The sequence below is a fragment of the Salvelinus namaycush genome, chromosome 20, assembly GCF_016432855.1.
Source record: "Salvelinus namaycush isolate Seneca chromosome 20, SaNama_1.0, whole genome shotgun sequence".
NCBI lineage: Eukaryota > Metazoa > Chordata > Actinopteri > Salmoniformes > Salmonidae > Salvelinus > Salvelinus namaycush.
The window spans coordinates 31347110-31367580 of NC_052326.1; the positions used below are offsets into that span (position 1 = coordinate 31347110).

Genomic DNA, 20471 nt, shown 5'->3' on the forward strand with positions numbered 1-20471 from the left:
CCAGCCAGCCAACACTTATACAGTATGTACTATACACAGCCTGCACTGAATAACATGAGGCTCTGCGGTACCCCATTATGACCACACATTACTGTGTAGTCTTTTAGCTGACACTTATCCAATGCACCTTCTAGAAATGCATTCAGCTAAGGAATGTGAAACAACCACATCCCCATAAATGTTGTGATAGGCAGTTCATTGTGGATTTCTATTGTAGGAAAGAATGAGTTGTTGCAGTTACATAAACACCACAATCGGAGTATTCGAAAGAGTAATTGCTAATAAAAACATTTATTGGACTTTGTTTTCCATTTTCTCTCCTACATCCACTGTACAATCCCACTCTGCTACATTAAAGTTCAAATTCCTCCTTCAATTTACAATGATCTCACATCAGATGTATTTCTCTTTAAACCAGAATAACCTGAGGTTTGATTAAAACAGGATCAGAACAAACTTATAAAACCTAAAATACATATATACTATGTGGGAAGGAATCAGCTGGGAAAAGACAGTGTAGGGGGCTGTTTGAAAACAAATTAAATTAATACCCAGGGGGTGGTGTTGGGCCCTCTGTGCCCAATTGGAGTGTATTGGATAAGGTCTGCATTGAAACAGACTATTACAAACACATAAGGCCCCCCACCACTAGACCGGAGGGCAACCTTAAAACTAAACCAAGCAAATATGTATCTTAACATTCCAGTTAACACAACCATTAGATTATTTCATATGGTGTTTCAGATGTGTATGTGCTTGCTTCATGAGCAACATGAGACATTTCAGGACATAGTAAAACCAGCAAACATTTACAAAACATTAAGTACATTGATTTAATGGGTCAAGTGTGCCATTAGTCAATGCTAGCCATCTCTTCAATTAGTCATTTTGCTGATAAAAAGAGAAAATTGATTGAGTTCAATTGATGTTTTAAGGTTGCCCTCAGGTCTTGAAGAAAAAGTCTAAAAGATGAATTCTCACACTCTTCCCCTCCACCCGAATCTGATAGAAAATATTTAAAAATCAGTCAAAGTCCTTTCAGCTCAGGAAACAGTGCTGTCTTACCCGGTCTATCACTTTTCAAAACAACCTCCCTTCCCAAGAGAACAGATAGCGCCATTTGTGAAGCACTGTACAAAGCAACCTGCAGAGTATTCTGATTACCAGAGGTGCCACGGGGTTGGTGAATACTGCCAGAAAGAGGTGGAGGTGTAATAAGTGAACTCTGCCTTAATTGATAGCGGTGTGACGTCAGTCAGTGATGAAAGGGGCTGCAGTACCCTATTACTAATCTACCGACCCTGGTCATTTGCATACTGTACATATTCTAACCTGCTAGGCCAGATTAGAGTGGTTATATTACAGAAGGACCTTGCTTGCCATGGAGTGTTGTCTTTTGTTTTGGTATTTTGGATAATTCCGTCAGACAATGCGAGTGCCCCACATTTTAGAACAAAAAAATTGACATGATTTTTGGATTTCTTTACAAAACCAAGTCATCTTCAATATCTCAAGACAACTACCACGGCTCAACGAAAGGAAAAATATAACCTTGGTGTCACTGACTTGAACCGGCTAAATCCAGCAAAGGCCCTTTAATGTTTTCATAAGTGTACTATATATTTTGCCGCCCCCCTTTTGTTATTCTTTGTCCTCATCCTCCTCCTTCCCTCTTCCTTTGATACTTCATCTTTACCCGGATTTGTTGGCCCCCACCAGGTGCATGAGTCCGTCCGTGCTCATGGACTTTGGGCGTTCCAGGGGGAAGCCCAGGGCTCGGCTCCAGATCAGCTGGGCCAGCACCCCCAGGGCTCGGGACACGCCGAACAGCACCGTGTAGTAGTTCATCTCTGTCATCCCATAGTACTGTTAGGACAGGAGAGAGGAAGGGGATGGAGGGTTAATTGCACAGAACAAGGTATTTCATTATTGCGCTCCCAATTGTATGTGATATATAAGGGCTTTGTAGGAAGATAAGGGACAGCTCAAGTAGAGTAGAAGAGCGCCTAGACTTTTTTTTTTGTCTCTGACAGTTCACTAAGATGGAACAAACTATGAAGAGAAGCTCAAATTAGACCTTTACATTTTCCTTCATTCCTTCAAGAGATGGTGGAGGCCTTTCTTGTAACCTTCATGCAGTGTCCCTCCCAATCAGTTGAAAGTATACTGCAATAGTTGGCTCCATCCTCCTGTAACCCCACCACTCACCTGCAGCAGCACTCCACTGTGGGCGTCCACGTTGGGCCAGGGGTTCTTGGCCTTGCCCTGCTCCAGCAGCACGTTGGGCACGATCTTGTAGAGTTGGTGCACCAGTTTGAACATGGGGTCATCGGGCAGGTGCTTGAAGGCAAACTCCTGCTGGCAGGTGTACCTGGGGTCTGTCTTCCTCAGGACGGCATGGCCGTAACCTGGAACCACCTGAGAGAACGCAAACAGAAGGTCAAAAAGGGTAGGATGAATATCTTTGAGGTTACATATATCATTCCCCTTGCAGCTTATTCCTCAAATGAAAACGTAAATGCATCCTTTCTTTTGTACACCTGTTCACTACACGTTTAGGTAGATGGAAAAGTTTCCTTTGGGTTTCCTGACCTTGACTCATCCACCTCATTCACCCAACTTCGCATACCCTCCAGTCCAGACCACTTACCCTTCCAGACTTGAGGGTGTTCCAGATGTAGTCTCTCATGGCCTCGTCAGACACCTCTCCTCCCATCTCCTTCTGCAGGGCCGTCAGCCATACCAGCACCTCCTACAAGGGGCATAGGTAAGGCAGGGGCTCACTCCAACCAAAACAAAATCACTGCTTTCATTCTCCATTTCCACTACTGAGCTTATTATAGTTCCATAGTCATCCTCTCTCTCTACTATGTTAATGGTGAGAGGTTGAAAGCCTTGCTTTGAATGAAAACAGATAATACCTTTGGATAAAGATGTCTGTTAAATAGCACACATATATATAAATACACACACACACACAACCATTCAAACATGGAATCACTTAGAAATGTCCTTGTTTTTGAAAGAAAAGCAATTTTAAAATAATATCTAATTGATCAGAAATACAGTGTAGACATTGTAAATGACAATTGTAGCTGGAAACGGCTGATTTTTAATGGAATATCTACATAGGCGTACAGAGGCCAATTATCAGCAACCATCACTCCTGTGTTCCAATTGGCACGTTGTTGGCTAATCCAAGTTCTTCGTTTTAAAAAGGCTAAGTGATCATTAGAAAACCCTTTTGCAATTATGTTAGCATAGCTGAAAACTGTTGTCCTGATTAAAGAAGCAATAAAACCTGCCTTCTTTAGACTAGTTGAGTATCTGGAGCATCAGCATTTGTGGGTTTGATTACAGGCTCAAAATGGCCAGAAACAAATACCTTTCTTCTGAAACTCGTCAGTCTATCATTGTTCTGAGAAATTAAGGTTATTCCATGCAAGAAATTGCCAAGAAACTGAAGATCTCGTACAACGCTGTGTACTACTCCCTTCACAGAACAGCGCAAACTGGCTCTAACCAGACTAGAAAGAGTGGGAAGACCTGGTGCACAACTGAGCAAGAGGACAAGTACATTAGAGTGTCTAGTTTGAGAAAGACGCCTCACAAGTCCTCAACTGGCAGCTTCATTAAATAGTACCCGCAAAACACCAGTCTCAACGTCAACAGTGAAGAGGTGACTCCGGGATGCTGGCCTTCTAGGCAGAGTTGCAAAGAAAAGCCATATCTCAGACTGGCCAATAAAAATAAATTATTAAGATGGGCAAAAGACACTGGACAGAGGAAGATTGGAAAAAAAGTGTTACGGACAGACAAATCTAAGTTTGAGGTGATCAAAGAACATTCGTGAGACGCAGAAAAAATGAAAAGAAGCTGGAGGAGTGCTTGACGCCATCTGTCAAGCATAGTGGAGGCAATGTGATGTTCTGGGGGTGCTTTGGTGGTGGTAAAGTTGGAGATTTGTACAGGGTAAAGGATATCTTGAAGAAGGAAGGCTATCACTCCCTTTTGCAAAGGCATGCCATACCCTGTGGACGGCACTTAATCTTCAGGCTAGGGTCTATTTTTCTCCACTTCCTGTCTGACGTGCCCAAAGTAAACTGCCTGTTACTCAGGCCCAGAAGCCAGGATATGGATATAATTGGTACCACTGGATAATAAAACACTTTCAAGTTTTTAGAAATGTTAAAATAATGTATGAGACTATAACACAATTGATATGGTAGGAGAAAATCCAACCGGGAAAAAATGGAGCCCATGCTCTTACAATGGAAAGCTATGGGTCATATGCAATTCCAGCTCCCAGATTGCAATTCCTATGGCTTCCACTAGATGTCAGTGTTTGCTCAAGGTTTCAGGCTTGTTTCTTCCCAAACAAGGAAGAAGTTTGGTACTGGGAGTTAGAGTTGGAAATCTGTCTGTGCGTGTGCGACGAAGAGGACGCTCACCTGCTTATTTTGCTTTTTTTATTGAACATACTTCTTTCCGTATGAAATAGTATAGTTTGATTACATTTTAGGGTACCTGAGGATTAAATAAACTTATTTTGACTTGTTTTAACAAAGTTTCGCGGTAGCTTTTTGGATTCCTATCTCTGCATGTTGAACGAGTGGATTACTGAAATCGATGGTTTTTGCGACTGCACTTGAAGAAACTTCAAAATTTCTGCATTAAAGTAATGGACTGTCATTTCTCTTTGCTTATTTGAGCTGTTCTTGCCAAAATATGGACTTCGTATTTGACCAAATAGGGCCATGTTCTGTATACCACCCCTACCTTTTCACAACACAACTGATTGGCTCAAACGCATTAAGGGAAAAAATTCCAGAAATTAACTTAAGGCACACCTGTTAATTTAAATGCATTACAGGTGACTACCTCATGAAGCTGGTTGAGAGAATGCCAAGAGTGTACAATGCTGTCATCAAGGCAAAGGGTGGCTACTTTGAAGAACCTCAAATATAAAATATATTTTGATTTTGATTTGTTTAACACTGTTTTGGTTACTACATGATTCCATATGTTATTTCATAGTTTTGATGTCTTCGCTATTATTCTACAATGTAGAAAAAAGTCAAAATAAAGAAAAACCCTGGAATGAGTAGGTGTTTCCAAACTTTTGACTGGTACTGTGTGTGTGTGTGTGTGTGTGTGTGTGTGTGTGTGTGCCGAGTGTACAAAACATTAGGAACACCTGCTCTTTCCATGACACACTGACCAGGTGAATGCTATGATCCCTTAATTATTAAATCCACTTCAATCAGTGTAGATGAAGGAGAGGAGACAGGTTAACTTCTTATGGCTGCAGGGGCAGTATTGGGTAGCTTGGATGAAAGGTGCACAGAGGTGCCCAGAGTAAACGGCCTGCTCCTCAGTCATAGTTGCTAATATATGCATATTATTATTAGTATTGGATAGAAAACACTCTCACGTTTCTAAAACTGTTTGAATTATGTCTGTGAGTATAACAGAACTCATATGGCAGGCAAAACCTGAGAAGTTCCACTCCCTGTTTTGGAATTTTTGGTAGTTTTTCAACCAAGCTCTCATTGAAATTACAGCGAGATATTGATGAGTTTTCACTTCCTACGGCTTCCACTAGATGTCAACAGTCAATAGAACTTTGTCTGATGACTCTGCTGTGAAGGGGGACCGAAGGAGACAGGAATGAGTAACCAAAGCCATGAGGTGACCACGCTTTGACCATGCGCGTTCACGTGGGAGGCAGCTCCGTTCCATCGCTCAACTGAAGTCAATGTAATTCTCCGGTTGGAACGTTATTCAAGATGTATGTTAACAACATTCTTAAGATTGATTCAATACATCGTTTGACATGTTTCTACTGACTGTTACGGAACTTTTGGACATTTCGTCACGTTATAGTGGACGTGCTTTGTGACTTTGGAATTGTTTACCAAACGCGCGAACCAAAGTAGCTAATTGGACATAAATAACGGACATTATCGAACAAATCAAGCATTTATTGTGGACCTGGGATTCCTAGGACTGCATTCTGATGAAGTTCATCAAAGGTAAGGAAACATTTATCATGTATTTTCTGGTTTCTGTTTACTCCAACATGGCAGCTAATTTTACTATTGTTCTGAGCTCCGTTTCAGATTATTGCATGATTTGCTTTTTCCGTAAAGTTTTTTTGCAATCTGACAGCGGTTGCATTAAGGAGAGGTATATCTATAATTCCATGTGTATAACTTGTATTATCATCTACATTTATGATGAGTATTTCTGTTGAAATTATGTGGCTATGCACTATCACTGGATGTTTTTGAAACTAGTGAATGTAACGCGCCAATGTAAACTCAGATTTTTATATAAATATGAACCTTATCAAACAAAACATGCATGTATTGTGTAACATGAAGTCCTATGAGTGTCAATTGATGATGATCATCAAAGGTTAGTGATTCATTTTTATCTCTATTTGTGTTATTTGTGGCTCCTCTCTTTTGCCTATTTGAAATCGGACACTTTGTTGGGATTAACAACAAGATTACCTTTAAAATGGTATAAGACACATGTATGTTTGAGGAATTTTAATTATGAGATTTGTTGTTTGAATTTGGCGCCCTGCACTTTCACTGGCTGTTGTCATATCGATCCCGTTAACGGGACTGCAGCCATATGAAGTTAAAGAAGGATTTTTAAGCATTCAGACAATTGAGACATGGATTGTGTATGTGTGCAATTCCGAGGTTGAATGGGCAAGACAAAAAACGTAAGTGCCTTTGAACGGGGTATGGTAATAATAGGTGCCAGGCACACCAGTTTGAGTGTGTCAAGATCTGCAACGCTGCTGAGTTTTTCAGGCTCAATAGTTTTCCGTGTACATGAAGAATCCAGACAATTTGACAACTGTGGGAAGCATTGGAGTCAACATGGGCCAGCATCCCTGTGGAATGCTTTCGACACCTTGTAGAGTCCATTCCCCGACAAATTCAGGCCGTTCTGAGGGCAAAAGGGGGTGCAATTCAATATTAGGAAGGTGTTCCTAATGTTTTGTACAGTCAGTTTTCAGTATATTTACACACATGTTAACTTTGACATTAGCATCCATACACACCTGGTTAGCCAGTCCATGAAGAGGTCCGGCCAATCCGTTCATAGCTGCGCTGAAGGACAGGTAGGGGTCAGACAGGGCACTGCCCACTAAGTGGCTGGTGTGAGCACTCACATTACCACCCTCATGGTCACTATAGCAAAGGGGAGTGAATTTAAGAATAAGTGATGCAGCCACATAACTGCATTGTGCAATGACGGAGCAGGAGCTGAATATGCACACCCTAAAGTTACCACGGTAGAGACTAATGGATGATAAACTTAGAAAAATGTATTATGAATGAAGTAGCACTCTCTATAAAACTGACCTGTGGATGGTGAGGTACAGGCGCATGAGCTCAGTGAACGTGGCATCGCTGTAGCCCAGCATGTTGGTGAAGTTGTGGGACCAGTCCAGACTGGAGTCGATGGCGCCGATGCTGCTGCCCTCACGGTAAAGGTTGCGGTAAATCTTGGCTGCAACGCATGGCAGTTTAGCGATCAGATCCATGGAGTCTTCATAGACAAACTGAGAGAAGAGAATAATTTTCATGTCAATAGTGTAATCGGAAAGGCGGCACTCTTTCAACAGATTTTTAACACATTTGTTCAGATTCCACCATCTTGACTTCTTATAACTGTGGCGCATTGACATTTTGCTACATTTCACAACGGTTTGTCCTATTGAACAACATGATTTCCCACAACAGCGTGCACTGTTCAACATTCTTTAGGGTATGTTTCCTGAGCTCACCTCCCAGTACATGGCCTTGTTGACTCCCTCGGAGTAGGCCCGGGCGAAGCTACTCTCACTGTTCAGAGCTGTGATGGCGGAGCTGAACTGAGACATGGGGTGGAGGTTGGTGGGGAAGTTATCCAGCATGGTGACCACGTGGGAGGGAAGAGCTGCACGCTTGGCCCACTCCTTGGACAGCCAGTTCACCTGGGGACAGACAATACACAAATAGGTTAATTGGTTCATTGGTCAAGCTATGCACACCAAACGTAATGTAGTTTTGTATGCAAAATATAGTCCGTCACTAAACCAAAATGGAAGCAAACCTCCTCCCAGAGATAAGATCAAGAGCTATTTGTCTGTGGTTAAGCTTTATGTTGTGGTTTATGGTATACGGGTCAACCTCTTATTGAATATATACATAATTTGATCTGTACCATTATGCAAAGGGTTGTTGTAACAACATTTAAGCTGATGTGCCATACTCTCTCTCCGTAATGAGTTACCTAGCTAACACTCACCTGTTCCTCTGTGGGCACCTGGCCTGTCACCAGCAGCCAGAACAGACCTTCGGGCAATGGCTCGGCACCTCCTGGAGCCTTGGGCAACAGCTGCTGGCACTCCGGAATGCTGTAGCCACGGAAACGAATTCCCTAACAAAAAATGTTTTTAAAAGATATCTACACTCCCCTCCATATGTATTTGTAAAATGTTAAGCATTTTTGTGTGTGTGGGGGTAGGGGTGTCTATACCCATCATGAGGCAACAGTACAGAATGTCACCTTTTATTTGAGGGTATTTTCATACATATGTTTAACCGTTTAGAAATGACAGCACTTATGTATCAAAGTAGTCCAAATATTAGTATTTGGTCCTATTATTCCTTGCACGCAATGACTACATCAAGATTGTGACTCTACAAACTCGTTGGATGCATTTGCAGTTTGTTTTGTAACTGAATGATAACTGAAGCACACTTCTTTATAAGTGAGAAAATAAGATGATTCTAAAGACTTCTAAATTATTCCTGATAATGCCAGGATTAAGAAAAATCATGAATGAATCATGACAATGATGAGTAGGAAAGTTACAAAGGCTACAACAAAACATGCTTACCTCACCATTACCAATAACAGGGGAGGTATGATCTTTATGCCTCTAACCTTCACACTCATTATCTATAATCCTGGTAGCATCCACATGAATGTAGAAGTGTACAGAAACATCTTCTATTCTTACTTACAATAAAAGTGAGTGTCTTTTTTAATAATGCACTTACAGTTGAAGTCGGGAGTTTACATACACTTAGGTTGGAGTCATTAAAACTAGTTTTTCAACAACTCCACAAATTGTTAACAAATTGTAGTTTTGTTAACAACAATTGTTTACAGACAGATTATTTCACTGTATCACAATTCCAGTGGGTCAGAAGTTTACATACACTAAGTTGACTGTGCCTTTAAACAGCTTGGAAAATTCAAGAAAATTATGTCATGGCTTTAGAAGCTTCTGATAGGCTACTTGACATATTTTGAGTCAATTGGAGGTGTACCTGTGGATGTATTTCATTGCCTACCTTCAAACTCAGTGCCTCTTTGCTTGACATCATGGGAAAATCAAAAGAAATCAGCCAAGACCTCCGGAAAAAATTGTAGACCTCCACAAGTCTGGTTCATACTTGGGAGTAATTTCCAAACGCCTGAAGGTACCACGTTTATCTGTACAAACAATAGTACGCAAGTATAAACACCATAGGACCACGTAGCCGTCATACCCCTCAGGAACGTACTTTGGTGCGAAAAGTGCAAATCAATCCCAGAACAACAGCAAAGGACCTTGTGAAGATGCTGGAGTAAACAGGTACAAAAGTATCTATATCCACAGTAAAACGAGTCCTATATCGACATAACCTGAAAGGCCGCTCAGCAAGGAAGAAGCCACTGCTCCAAAACCACCACAAAAAAGCCAGACTACGGTTTGCAACTGCACATGGGGACAAAGACTGTACTTTTTGGAGAAATGTCCTCTGGTCTGATGAAACAAATATAGAGCTGTTTGGCCATAATGACCATCGTTATGTTTGGAGGAAAAAGGGGGAGGCTTGCAAGCCGATAAACACCATCCCAACCGTGAAGCACGGGGGTGACAGCATCATGTTGTGGGGGTGCTTTGCTGCAGGATGGTCTGGTGCACTTCACAAAATAGATGGCATCATGAAGAAAGGAAAATGATGTGGATATATTGAAGCAACATCTCAAGACATCAGTCAGGAAGTTAAAGCTTGGTCGCAAATGGGTCTTCCAAATGGACAATGACCCTAAGCATACTTCCAAAGTTGAGGCAAAATGGCTTAAGGACAACAAAGTCAAGGTATTGGAGTCGCCATCACAAAGCCCTGACCTCAAGCCTATAGAAAATGTGTGGGCAGAACTGAAAAAGCGTGTACGAGCAAGGAGGCCTACAAACCTGACTCAGTTACACCAGCTCTGTCAGGAGGAATGGGCCAAAATGCACCCAACTGATTGTGGGAAGCTTGTGTAAGGCTACCCAAAACATTTGACCCAAGTTAAATAATTTAAAGGCAATGCTACCAAATACTAATTGAGTGTATGTAAACTTCTGACCCACTGGGAATGTGATGAAAGAAATAAAAGCTGAAATAAATCATTCTCTCTACTATTATTCTGACATTTCACATTCTTAAAATAAAGTGGTGATCCTAACTGACCTAAGACAGGGAATTTTTACTAGGATTAAATGTCAGGAATTGTGCAAAACTAAGTTTAAATGTATTTGGCTTAGGTGTATGTAAACTTCCGACTTCAACTGTGTGTGTGTGTGTGTGTATATATATATATATATATATATATCTCAGATGAAAACATATAATTTGTGACGAAATAAAGAAAATGTTATGTGCCTCATTTGCATATATACACTGGGTGCATTTGCATGCATTAATAAATTAATATACAGGGGTGGAACAGGGATGCAACCACCAAAAACCTCTCTCAGTCTGTTTTATTCAAATACCTTTGACCCCACATTGACATTACATAACCCATTGGCCCTATGTGACATGAATTATCTTATGACTTTTAAGCCAATATCCGTAAGTGGTGCTGAAATGGCTGCAAAATATCACCTTCCTTATTCTCAGCTAATGTAAGCTGATGAGTATGGTGGGACTTAAGGTCAAGTCACTGTTTAAGTAGCTAATTGTCTAGCTTCAAGCATCAGACACAGGATGGTTTTTATTTAGTTCCATTTCATTTAGTACTATTCAATTAATTTGCATTCTGCCATCTCCCTCAGAGGAGTACTAAGCAAGTGTGGAAATCATTCTCTTTCAAAACAATTCTCTTCAGCTCAGCCACGGGAAATGAATCACTAAAGGGCATGCCTAAATTGTATGTGTCATCTAGGCCAGGGGTTGGCAACCGGCAAAATCCTAATATCACTAAGAATTCCCAAGTATTCCCGCAAATTCTAAAAAAAAAAGTTACTTATGTGATCGTGTCTCAATGTAATCAACGTATGAAATTATTATTTGGCTTAGTTGTCATCAATTTGCAGTATACAAATGATTATAATTGTGTTCCAGCCCACCAACCATCCAATCAAACAAAAATCAGCCTACAGCTGAATCTAGTTGCCTACCCACCTAAGTGTAAACAATCTAAGATACCAACAAGCAACTGAAAATGGTTAAAATGCCCAATCTATTCCCCTACCTGATACTGAGCTTGCATTCAGTTCTCTGTCAAGGGGCTTTCCCTGCACAGACCAACTCACCTCATCTGCATCCAGCACTGAGGTCTCATACACCAGGCCCTTCATACCTCTCATCCCACCGTAGATCTGTAAAGACAAGGGCACACACATTTAACATCAACAGCTACCATATTCACACTACAACAGGCACTGAAAGGGGTACGTCTAATAATGTAGAACGTTTACAAATGACAGTTGAACAGAAAGTACCATATCCACAGTGATTGAGCCGATGTTGGTCTTGCCATACTGCGTTTTGAAATTCTTAACCCTACTCTGTTCTTTAGGGACGAGATCCGAAAGCACATCTCTCAGGTTCTGCAACGGCACAGAGAAAAATACAATACGTCACAGTTAGAAAGACAACTCAATTATGAGGGCCACTCAGTTCAAAACATCACAGCACTGCTAGGTAAAAAGCATATGTGTGTAAATCAAATTGAAAAACGAAGGAGGTCCACAGAGAAAAATACAATACGTCACAGTTAGAAAGACAACTCAATTATGAGGGCCACTCAGTTCAAAACATCACAGCACTGCTAGGTAAAAAGCATATGTGTGTAAATCAAATTGAAAAATGAAGGAGGTCCAGTCAGGGTACTTACTGTTGATGTAGTGGCATTTCTGGAAGCGGCGAAGAGACATGCTGTGCTCTGAGAGGCACAAGAAGGGGTGTCAAGAGATGCAATCAGTCAAAATAGGTTAAATCTCCGACATGTATCACAGACAGGCAGTCATCAGAGAAAGGTTTCAAGTTTCAATAATCAGAGGGGCGTTAGTCCTCACTTTAAAACATCAGCAAGCCACAATGCACTGCAAAGTATCCCCAACAATGACCTAGGCTGTATCCCTAACAATGACCAAGGCTGCATCCCTAACCATGACCTAGCCTGTATCACTAACAATGACCTAGCCTGTATGACTAACAATGACCTAGCCTGTGCACCTAAAGATGACCTAGCCTACCTAATCACTGCAGGAGAGAAACTGAAGTGTGAGTTCCATGACAAAGGATAACAAACAGAAAATTGCTGAACGATAGACGTGTGCAGTGGCAAATAGGCCTACATATGCCAATGCATTTATGTATTCTAACGTAGAACTGATTCAGTCAAAGCATTGCTCACAGCACTGTGTCTAAAGAGCATCCATGTTCTAAGTGTTTTAGGGCCATAAGGACACAACCACATTTTTTTTTAACCTCAAGTCAGAATGTACAGAGATCTGACCTTGGATTGACAGAAAAATAGAGCTTTGCCCAACTGGAAACAAGATGCCTTCACACAATCAAGAAATATCGGAAAAGTTAGGTAGCCTGTACAATTCACTCAAATGCAACTATTCTAACGTTATGTGCTGCTAGCTATGTGTTCCAGCTAATCAAACATGGCTGGTCCTCTTTTGCTTTACATGCAAGAGATGCCTTTTCCAGAAGAGTTAGAGCCAACGAAAGACTGTAATTTGCCTCCTGCTGTGAGTAACATTGCGGGAATGAAGCTGCATTGCAAGATATGGTAACCTACTTTATAGTTGGTTACTAGTACTTGCCTAAAACCTACAGTAGTGTACAAGTAACTGACGTTGGACAGCCGGTATCTGATTTAATCAACTCTGAGTCCTTGGCACAATATCAAGGCAGTGAAGGCCCACATAAGTACGATACAGTATCATCTAGCTAGATGTCTTTGTTTTTAAAAATAATTATCCCAGATTGTCATTACAAACTAAAACTGGAGCCTAGGGGCGAGCTAGCCAACTACAGTGTGCTAGTTCGCTACGAAACTCAAGCCTAGACATTTAGCTAATTCATGTTATCAAAGATGGCAACAGTTAGCTACTATACACATTACCGTGCTAGCTTCATAAAGTCTATATATTTTATAGTCTACGGTACATAGCTTAACGTTAGCTGGCTAACTAGTAAAACATAACGTTAGTTTGATTTGGCTACCTGAATGTGAACTTGTTCTAAAGTTAACTGATTAGTTATCTACACATCACTTAGCTAAGGCCTAAAGTCTTAGTTTGCTAGTTACGATAGCTAAATGCTAACTTCACGTTTGTTCTTACTGGCAAGTGGCTAACCAAAGTTTTAGCATACTAGCTAGCTAACGTTATGGCATGGGGCGGGACAATGCAGCGCCCATATCATTTACCGGTCTCACCTTCGTTGAATTTAAGAGCTTCGGGGTAAACCTGTAGGCGGACAGTAGGGACATGGTGAATGTGACGAGTTTGTGTTGGTAAATTCTGACTGTGCTGGTAAAAATCCCCAGTACCTCGTTGAAGGTGATGGTAGGTGTAGGTGGTTTGATGGTAGGTGAAGGTTGAGAGAGGAACAGGCCAACAAAGGAGATTGGCTGGGAAAAGGCATGGTTTGGGTGACGTACATACCCATAATCTGCCTGTGGGTGGGTGTCTGGCTGAATCTAGCGTCAAGGATTTTAAATTAAATTGCCGAAAGTGTGATCAACGACATGAGATTGTAAATGTAACATTCAAATGTTATAAAACCCAATGGCTTAAAGATACACTTAAGAAATTGCTCCGCCATTTCCCAGTTGGTAAAATTCTAATTGCCTCATTTCAGTTTGTCACAAAACTATAGGCCCCAAGTATAGTGTAGAGAATCATTGCACCATCTAAACAGCTTTGAAATATCTTTTCCATAACAAAAAATATTGTATTTTCAGCTGGTGTACAAAATCGAAAGTATAGGACACAAAATTCTAAACTTAAAAACGGGAAGCATGGAAATAGCAGACCAGATTTACTGCTTCTTGGAGACTTGCTTTCGCTTACAATGACATCTCTATACCTCACATTTATGTGAATTGTCGGGTCGCCCAAAAAGTTTGTCTGATTAGTTATTATTCATGTCTTAATACAAACCCACTTGTGTGTAATCCAACACTAAAACAACAACTCCAGATTGTTGTAGAAATATATTTCCATCAAAGTATGAAAAACAGATGACCATGACAAAAGATTAATACACAAAATAGAAGAGGAATGGGAGTTGCTGGAGAAAGTATAAATCAAACCTTTCCATCATTCACAGGATACAATTAATCAAAGCAACAAGCACAGCAACCATGTTGAACAACTTTACTAACTATTGTTACAGAATTTGATTCACCATCTGCTTCAAGAGTAAGCTTGAGAACATTTAAACTCCTGAAATCATCCAGAGTGATACCATTTTTCCCCCCATTGCTACAACCGTCTGTTAGAAATACTACAAATAGCACCCGCAATTACATCTTCTAAATATGTGTATGCGACCAATACACTTGATTTGAATTCATTGCAGTAATATATACATTACAAGAGTGTTCTACCCACCTGCATAAGGACAATATAAATTGAGGCATAAAAGCACAAATGTGTGATAATATAGTTGATGTCATGAGTTTTCTTAACAGTAGTTGCCCAATAAGTTATACCTTGCATCTTGTGATTGATAGAGCAGATCGAGCTAGTGTGTCGAGTTCTACAATTCAACTCCCCCCATTCCTGTATTACAGACAGTAAGCACCTGGTGCTGGAGCTGCTCTGAATAGTCTGCAGCCCCACTAATGCAGTGGAAGGTAGTTGTGTATAAAGCTGAGCTGTGTGAACTGCAGGATGGAATCATAACTCATCATGAGGGATTTCCAGAGCATGGTCGCAAAGGTCTGCAGAGAAAAACCATCAACGAGTTACATTTTGGTATTGATTTTTCACATTGTATTACAATGAGTCATTCCAAACACAATTTTGTAAGAGGTATATCCCCAATAGCAGTACACATAGTCTCTGGTGGTCAATATAATGTATTGGATGAAGTAAGATGGTGGTATACCTGTTCTCTTGCTGCAGAGTTTGTCTTTCACGTTGTCTGTTTCATGGGCAAAGAATTCGATGATCTCGTCTTCATATTGTTCAACGATGGTCTCACACTACGGGTAAGACAGAGAAGATAATGGTTAAATAAGATGTAGTGGGGGACACATTTCAGTGAGATGCAGGAGCCTACAGTACAAACATATGGATGTGGAAAGTTTCCACTGCATTGGTCTGCTGTCATCAACTGTAGTCATTATCATTCACTACATCAGAGGTTCTAGAATGTCACACTGATGAGCTATAGCGTGTCATCATCCCTAGTCCCTACCATGTGAAAATGAAAACAAAATGGCTACCCACAGCAAATTTCAGGCTGGATGTAACTCTGGAATCCAGTTTAGCCTCTGAGAGGTCCATGGGTCTGCCGTTCCGAGACGTGACCCTCTCATAGGTCTCCCTGCTGGTGGTGGGGTCCAAGCGTTCCCCGTAGTCCTTCATCCTCTCACATACCTCCTCCATTAGCTCCAGGAGGTTACCCTCAGAGCGGGCGAGAGGAACCTGGGGGGAACACAATGTTGGTGAGCTCAACAAGAGAAAATGATAACCCTATAATAGGAAACACTGTGACAACACATTACTATGTTTTAAAAACAATGCTGTAGAATCCCAGCCTACAAATAAATAACATTGAATGTGTAAAATAAGGCCAATGAAGGAGCCAGTAGCCCTCAGGTACACCTACCTCTCTAATAGACTGGCTACCATCTGGGTTGATTCTAAAGGACCCGGTCTGGATCATTTTGTTAGGATCCACCTGAGATATTGCCCACTCCATCTCATCCACCATGGCCCTACACGCTGATGGACAATAGCGAAATGTTAGGTAGTTTAACGAAGGTATGCGGACCAAAAGTGGACGCACAATGTAGAAAATAAGGGGGTTGGGATCAAATTATGAGATTAAACAGGATCTAGTGTAGTAAAATGGTAGAAATCCAAAGACTTACCTCCACATTTGAGATCCTGGCCCTGCCTGGCTCCTTGGCAGTGGTTTACAAGGAGAGCAAGTAGCACACACAGAGCAAGTGATTGCAAGGGATGCCACATCTTCATCTAAGCAAAATTAGAGAGCAGGGGAAAAAAACACAGCAAATATACAGAAACAGATAATTTTATCAATATTATGGAGACATGCAAGTCATTTCTCAATGAGTTGTCATAACATTCAGGGGAATTGTTCGGGAACAGTTCTTTTTTTTCAAGTTCAGAGACTATAGCTAGCTAATGTAAATCAAAATAAAAGAATGGTAAATCACACTCACTGACCATTCGTGCATGCTACTGTGCTGAACCGTCTCTGACGTGTAGTAAAGACAAAATTCAACATTTAATGATCATTAATTACCTGTTGTTTGTTAATTTCAGCCACCGCTACAACGATTTGGAAATCTTAATTCCACGCTGTTCCATCGCATTAGGTAAAAACTGGTGACGTAGGCAACGGCAGGGACGCTACCAAGAGGTGTCCAAGTTTATGCCAGAGACACTTAGGACCCAAACCAAATTTAATCAGAGACCCGAAAACAATTCGATTTCATGGCAAATATCCACCGGTCTTTAATGTAAAAAGTCATACGCATCACAGTCAGGGAAACGTACTTTTTATTTAGAATATTAAGTGTATTGAATTCTAATCGCTAATGTGCAATGGTCCACGGCTGTCTTTCGTTTCGCCAGTTTGCGTTTAGAACGCCAAACTGGTCATGTCCAGACGGGATACAAATTTTGTGAAATTGTCAACAAAAAAACAAAAACATTTTGCTAACCCTAACCTTTCTCCTAACCAGTTACGTTAATTCGCATAACCTGCTGAGCAATGAATGAATCAACATTTACATAATGGGTACCTGGAATAAAATGGGAGAGGGTCATTCTTTTTCAATTTCAGTCAAGGGGAAGGTTAAGTATTTTTGAAATCTAGTCCAGAGGAGATTTCATATCATTTGAAATTGATGAAATTTCTATACTTATCAGTGTTTTAGAATAAGTTGCTTATTATGCTATATATCGACGTGTGCCTTTGAAATATAGTGCAGGGGAGGGTCATATCATTTGTAATTGATGAAATGTCTATATTTATCAATGTTTTAGAATAAGTTGCTTATTATGCTATATATCGATGTGTGCCTGATGCCGCCCCTATCTGATTCTTCTTTGGGCGTGCAATATCAAGTGCGCCTATATCCTATTTGAGTGTGGTCTCAATCAAATGAACCATAGCCTAGCCTATAGGCTGTGAAGTGCATGATAGGAGAATCACAGAGCAAAGTTATATTTCTAAGTTAGTTGATGGAATGGTGTAAATAAAACAAGACTGCATTACACACTGCAATGGATATTCCAACCCTGAGCCCGGCCTGCACTGCTCCTGCTGATCAAAAACTATTTCGTGTGCTGCATAACCAATCGCTGTGCTGTGTAAGTATACAGGTGGCAGTTCGGGAGGAGAGGCAAAGGCTTCTTCCGATTTTTTGGATTAGTCTGTCCAAAAAATGCGCGCAGACTAGCCTATAGCCTATGTTCTGTTCATTTTGATGAGGAGGACCTGAGGTCAAATTTGATAGCTTGCTACTACTATAATTGATTTTTATTAAAAACAATATGTTTCTTGCCCATTATGTATTTATCAGAGTTATTGACCTCACAATTAACCAGATTCCAGTAATTTACATTGTGGTGCTGAAACTTGAAACAGCAGCCAGAAATGGAAAGCACATGGTGCTAAAATTAGGCAAATTCGAGTAGGCATAATTCATTTAAACCATCTTCATTTTAATTAGACTTTACTAACAAGGAGGGCTTTGTTTTGGGGCCTATTTCTTCCTATTTCTATAGCCATAGATGTATCTCAATTCCTCCACCGTGCACTCTTTAAATAGCCTACCTCTGTGTTAAGTTAAAACCAAGACTACAATTGAGGGGTTATGAGAGGGTATGCCATAGGCCTACGTTTTTATTCAAGAAAATGTCAAAAAGCACAGGCCTACCCGTTGTTATTTTAAAATCCGATTATATAAAGTTCTCTATAACGCTTTGGTCCGCAATGCTTTATGCTAGAAACAAGCTGTAAAATACCCAGAAAATACATGACTCATATGGGGATATCATTGTTTCGTTTCTTTGACATTCAGAGGCTGAGCTATAACCTTCTATAGCCGAGGAGACAAAAAATAGACTTTGCTTGGGAAGTAATCTAATTATGTCAATATTAATTGATTAAGCTATTCACTTTCTGTACAATATATTTTTGGGAAACACTTATGACTTTCTCTCGTTGGGTTAAGCCACAGAAGAAGAGTAGCCAGCAGTTAATGCTTACATTTTTCTGCTTTGGTAGGCCTACTCTGACTGGGGTGGAAAGGTAGGACTAACTTTTGAAGGTACCATGCTCAGATTCCTAATGGCGTCTCAGATTTAATTATTTGCAAACAGGAACAGTTTCGTTGCAAAGACACTGATTTGGCATTGGAGAAATATAAGATGAACACAGACATATCTATCTGTCCATTCTTAACCTGTCATTTCAGTCATTTGTGTGGTCTAAAAAAAATCTGCTAATTTGTAAAATGACGTAGAATTGCATGAAATGTTTATAAAAGGACATTTTTCTCGAACCTGCAAATACGATAATAGATTCATGCAATGGTTTTACTATACAGGAGATCTTTCCACCCCTATGGTGGTCTGCGAACCCACAACCTTCTGGCCCGCAGCCCTGTGCGCTATCAACATTTCTACTTTGGCATGTTATGCTTGCTAAATGAAGAACATTTACTAAAACTGCATATCTAAGGCTCTGGTCTGTCCTAGGAGTGAGGGTAGACGTTCTCTGCTATCCACTTTCTTTATTTTGAGTATAGGGGAGGGTCACTTGTTTTGTTTTTTCAAGCATTCAGGGAGGGTTTCGGTAAAATATATTTTGCTGAAGGGAGGGCCATCCATTTTCATTTCAGATGTCCGATTTTCTCCATGTAACCCTTATTATAAATAACGTTCACTATCTAAGTTCTCCTAACCTGCTATGAAAAGTCAATTTTGAAAAAAGCTGTATCCCATCTAGACAAAACCCTCCAAACTGAACCGAGTATACATTGGTCACCGAGGTAAAACCCGATTCAGGTTGGATATTCTCCTGTAGTTTTTCTTACGTCCACCAACAGCAGTTAAGGTCCGTCAACATAGTGACAAATCAAATGTTTTAAAAATCAATAGCTCTTTAACCATTACAACTTTCAAAACTGGTTCTAGCTAACATACACACATTGCACACACTTTTTTTTTGTCGATTTACATCTCGCAATATTTTAAATCATTTATTTAAAAAAAAAATATTTCCATAGCTCCTTGGTCATGTGACCTACTGACCTCAAACAAGGTTCAGAATGTCCACTGAATACACTTCTATATTGCACACCCTTTAGTTTGTCCATTTTCATCTCACACGATTTTACATTAATTTGGTAAACATTCTAATTTCAATAGCTCTTTGGTCATGTGAGCTGCTGACTTCAAACAAGGTTCAGAATGTCCACTGACTACCCTTCTATACTGCATACTCTCTAGTTTGTCCATTTTCATCTCACATGTTTTTACATGAATTTTGTCAACTTTAGAATTTCAACAGCTCCTTGGTCATGTGACCTACTGACTTCAAACAAGGTTCAGAATGTCCACTGACTACCCTTGTATATTGCACACCCTTTAGTTTGTCCATTTTCATCTCACACAATTTTACATGAATTTTTCAAACTTTCACATTTCAATAGCTCCTTGTTAATGTGACCTACTGACCTCAAACTACTTTCAGAATGTCCACGGGCTGCCAGAGACGGGCGCCGCGAGGCATCCATTGCGGAAACGTGCCGATCCCGGAGAAGCTGGCGGGAGCCCCGGGGAGAGTTCTCTTTTCTTTGTGAAGGGCAGGGTGCCCTGGAATGGGTTCTCCCGAGAGAGGGGCCCATGCCATGGAAAGAGTTGCGGTTTTGGCGGCATCCGGTGAGCTCTCCCTGGCCCT

At 40.6% G+C, this 20471-nt stretch overlaps 2 protein-coding genes across 4 annotated transcripts; both read right to left on the minus strand.

Annotated features, from left to right (window-relative positions):
* Window positions 1–272: 272 nt before the first annotated feature.
* Window positions 273–13917, minus strand: LOC120065239 (citrate synthase, mitochondrial). Of its 3 annotated transcripts, XM_039016057.1 has the most exons (12): window positions 13849–13906; window positions 13735–13765; window positions 12175–12222; window positions 11780–11887; window positions 11591–11656; window positions 8317–8448; window positions 7814–8002; window positions 7389–7588; window positions 7085–7214; window positions 2651–2752; window positions 2209–2418; window positions 273–1866 (listed from the first exon to the last, which is right to left on the minus strand). In XM_039016057.1, exons 4-12 carry the CDS (start codon window positions 11780–11782, stop codon window positions 1693–1695), a joined length of 1206 nt encoding a protein of 401 aa, XP_038871985.1. In that variant the 5' UTR covers window positions 11783–11887; window positions 12175–12222; window positions 13735–13765; window positions 13849–13906; the 3' UTR covers window positions 273–1692. The 3 variants fall into 3 exon arrangements, with proteins under 3 accessions (XP_038871985.1, XP_038871984.1, XP_038871986.1); XM_039016056.1 differs by having other exon boundaries at window positions 13735–13917; XM_039016058.1 differs by lacking the exon at window positions 13735–13765 and having other exon boundaries at window positions 13849–13889.
* Window positions 13918–14495: 578 nt separating this feature from the next.
* On the minus strand, window positions 14496–16938 carry LOC120064570 (protein canopy homolog 2-like). The gene is made up of 6 exons (XM_039015161.1): window positions 16803–16938; window positions 16405–16510; window positions 16140–16255; window positions 15758–15955; window positions 15414–15510; window positions 14496–15246 (listed from the first exon to the last, which is right to left on the minus strand). The coding sequence occupies exons 2-6, from the start codon at window positions 16508–16510 to the stop codon at window positions 15203–15205; spliced, it is 561 nt and encodes a 186-aa protein (XP_038871089.1). The 5' UTR covers window positions 16803–16938; the 3' UTR covers window positions 14496–15202.
* Window positions 16939–20471: the final 3533 nt, after the last annotated feature.

What these genes read in the sequence shown, in the direction of transcription:
- LOC120065239 (XM_039016056.1), bottom strand. Translation starts at nt 13,788, where the DNA reads ATGTCCCTACTGTCCGCCTACAGGTTTACCCCGAAGCTCTTAAATTCA. An exon ending in GAAATGCCACTACATCAACA is followed by an intron (nt 11,888 to 12,174) that starts GTAAGTACCCTG and finishes GTGCCGTTGCAG; the next exon opens with AACCTGAGAGATGTGCTTTC. An exon ending in TTCATGGACTGGCTAACCAG is followed by an intron (nt 2,753 to 7,084) that starts GTGTGTATGGAT and finishes TGCCCCTTGTAG; the next exon opens with GAGGTGCTGGTATGGCTGAC.
- LOC120064570 (XM_039015161.1), bottom strand. Translation starts at nt 16,510, where the DNA reads ATGAAGATGTGGCATCCCTTGCAATCACTTGCTCTGTGTGTGCTACTT. An exon ending in CATCCAGCCTGAAATTTGCT is followed by an intron (nt 15,511 to 15,757) that starts GTGGGTAGCCAT and finishes TCTTACCCGTAG; the next exon opens with TGTGAGACCATCGTTGAACA. An exon ending in ACTCTGCAGCAAGAGAACAG is followed by an intron (nt 15,247 to 15,413) that starts GTATACCACCAT and finishes TTTTCTCTGCAG; the next exon opens with ACCTTTGCGACCATGCTCTG.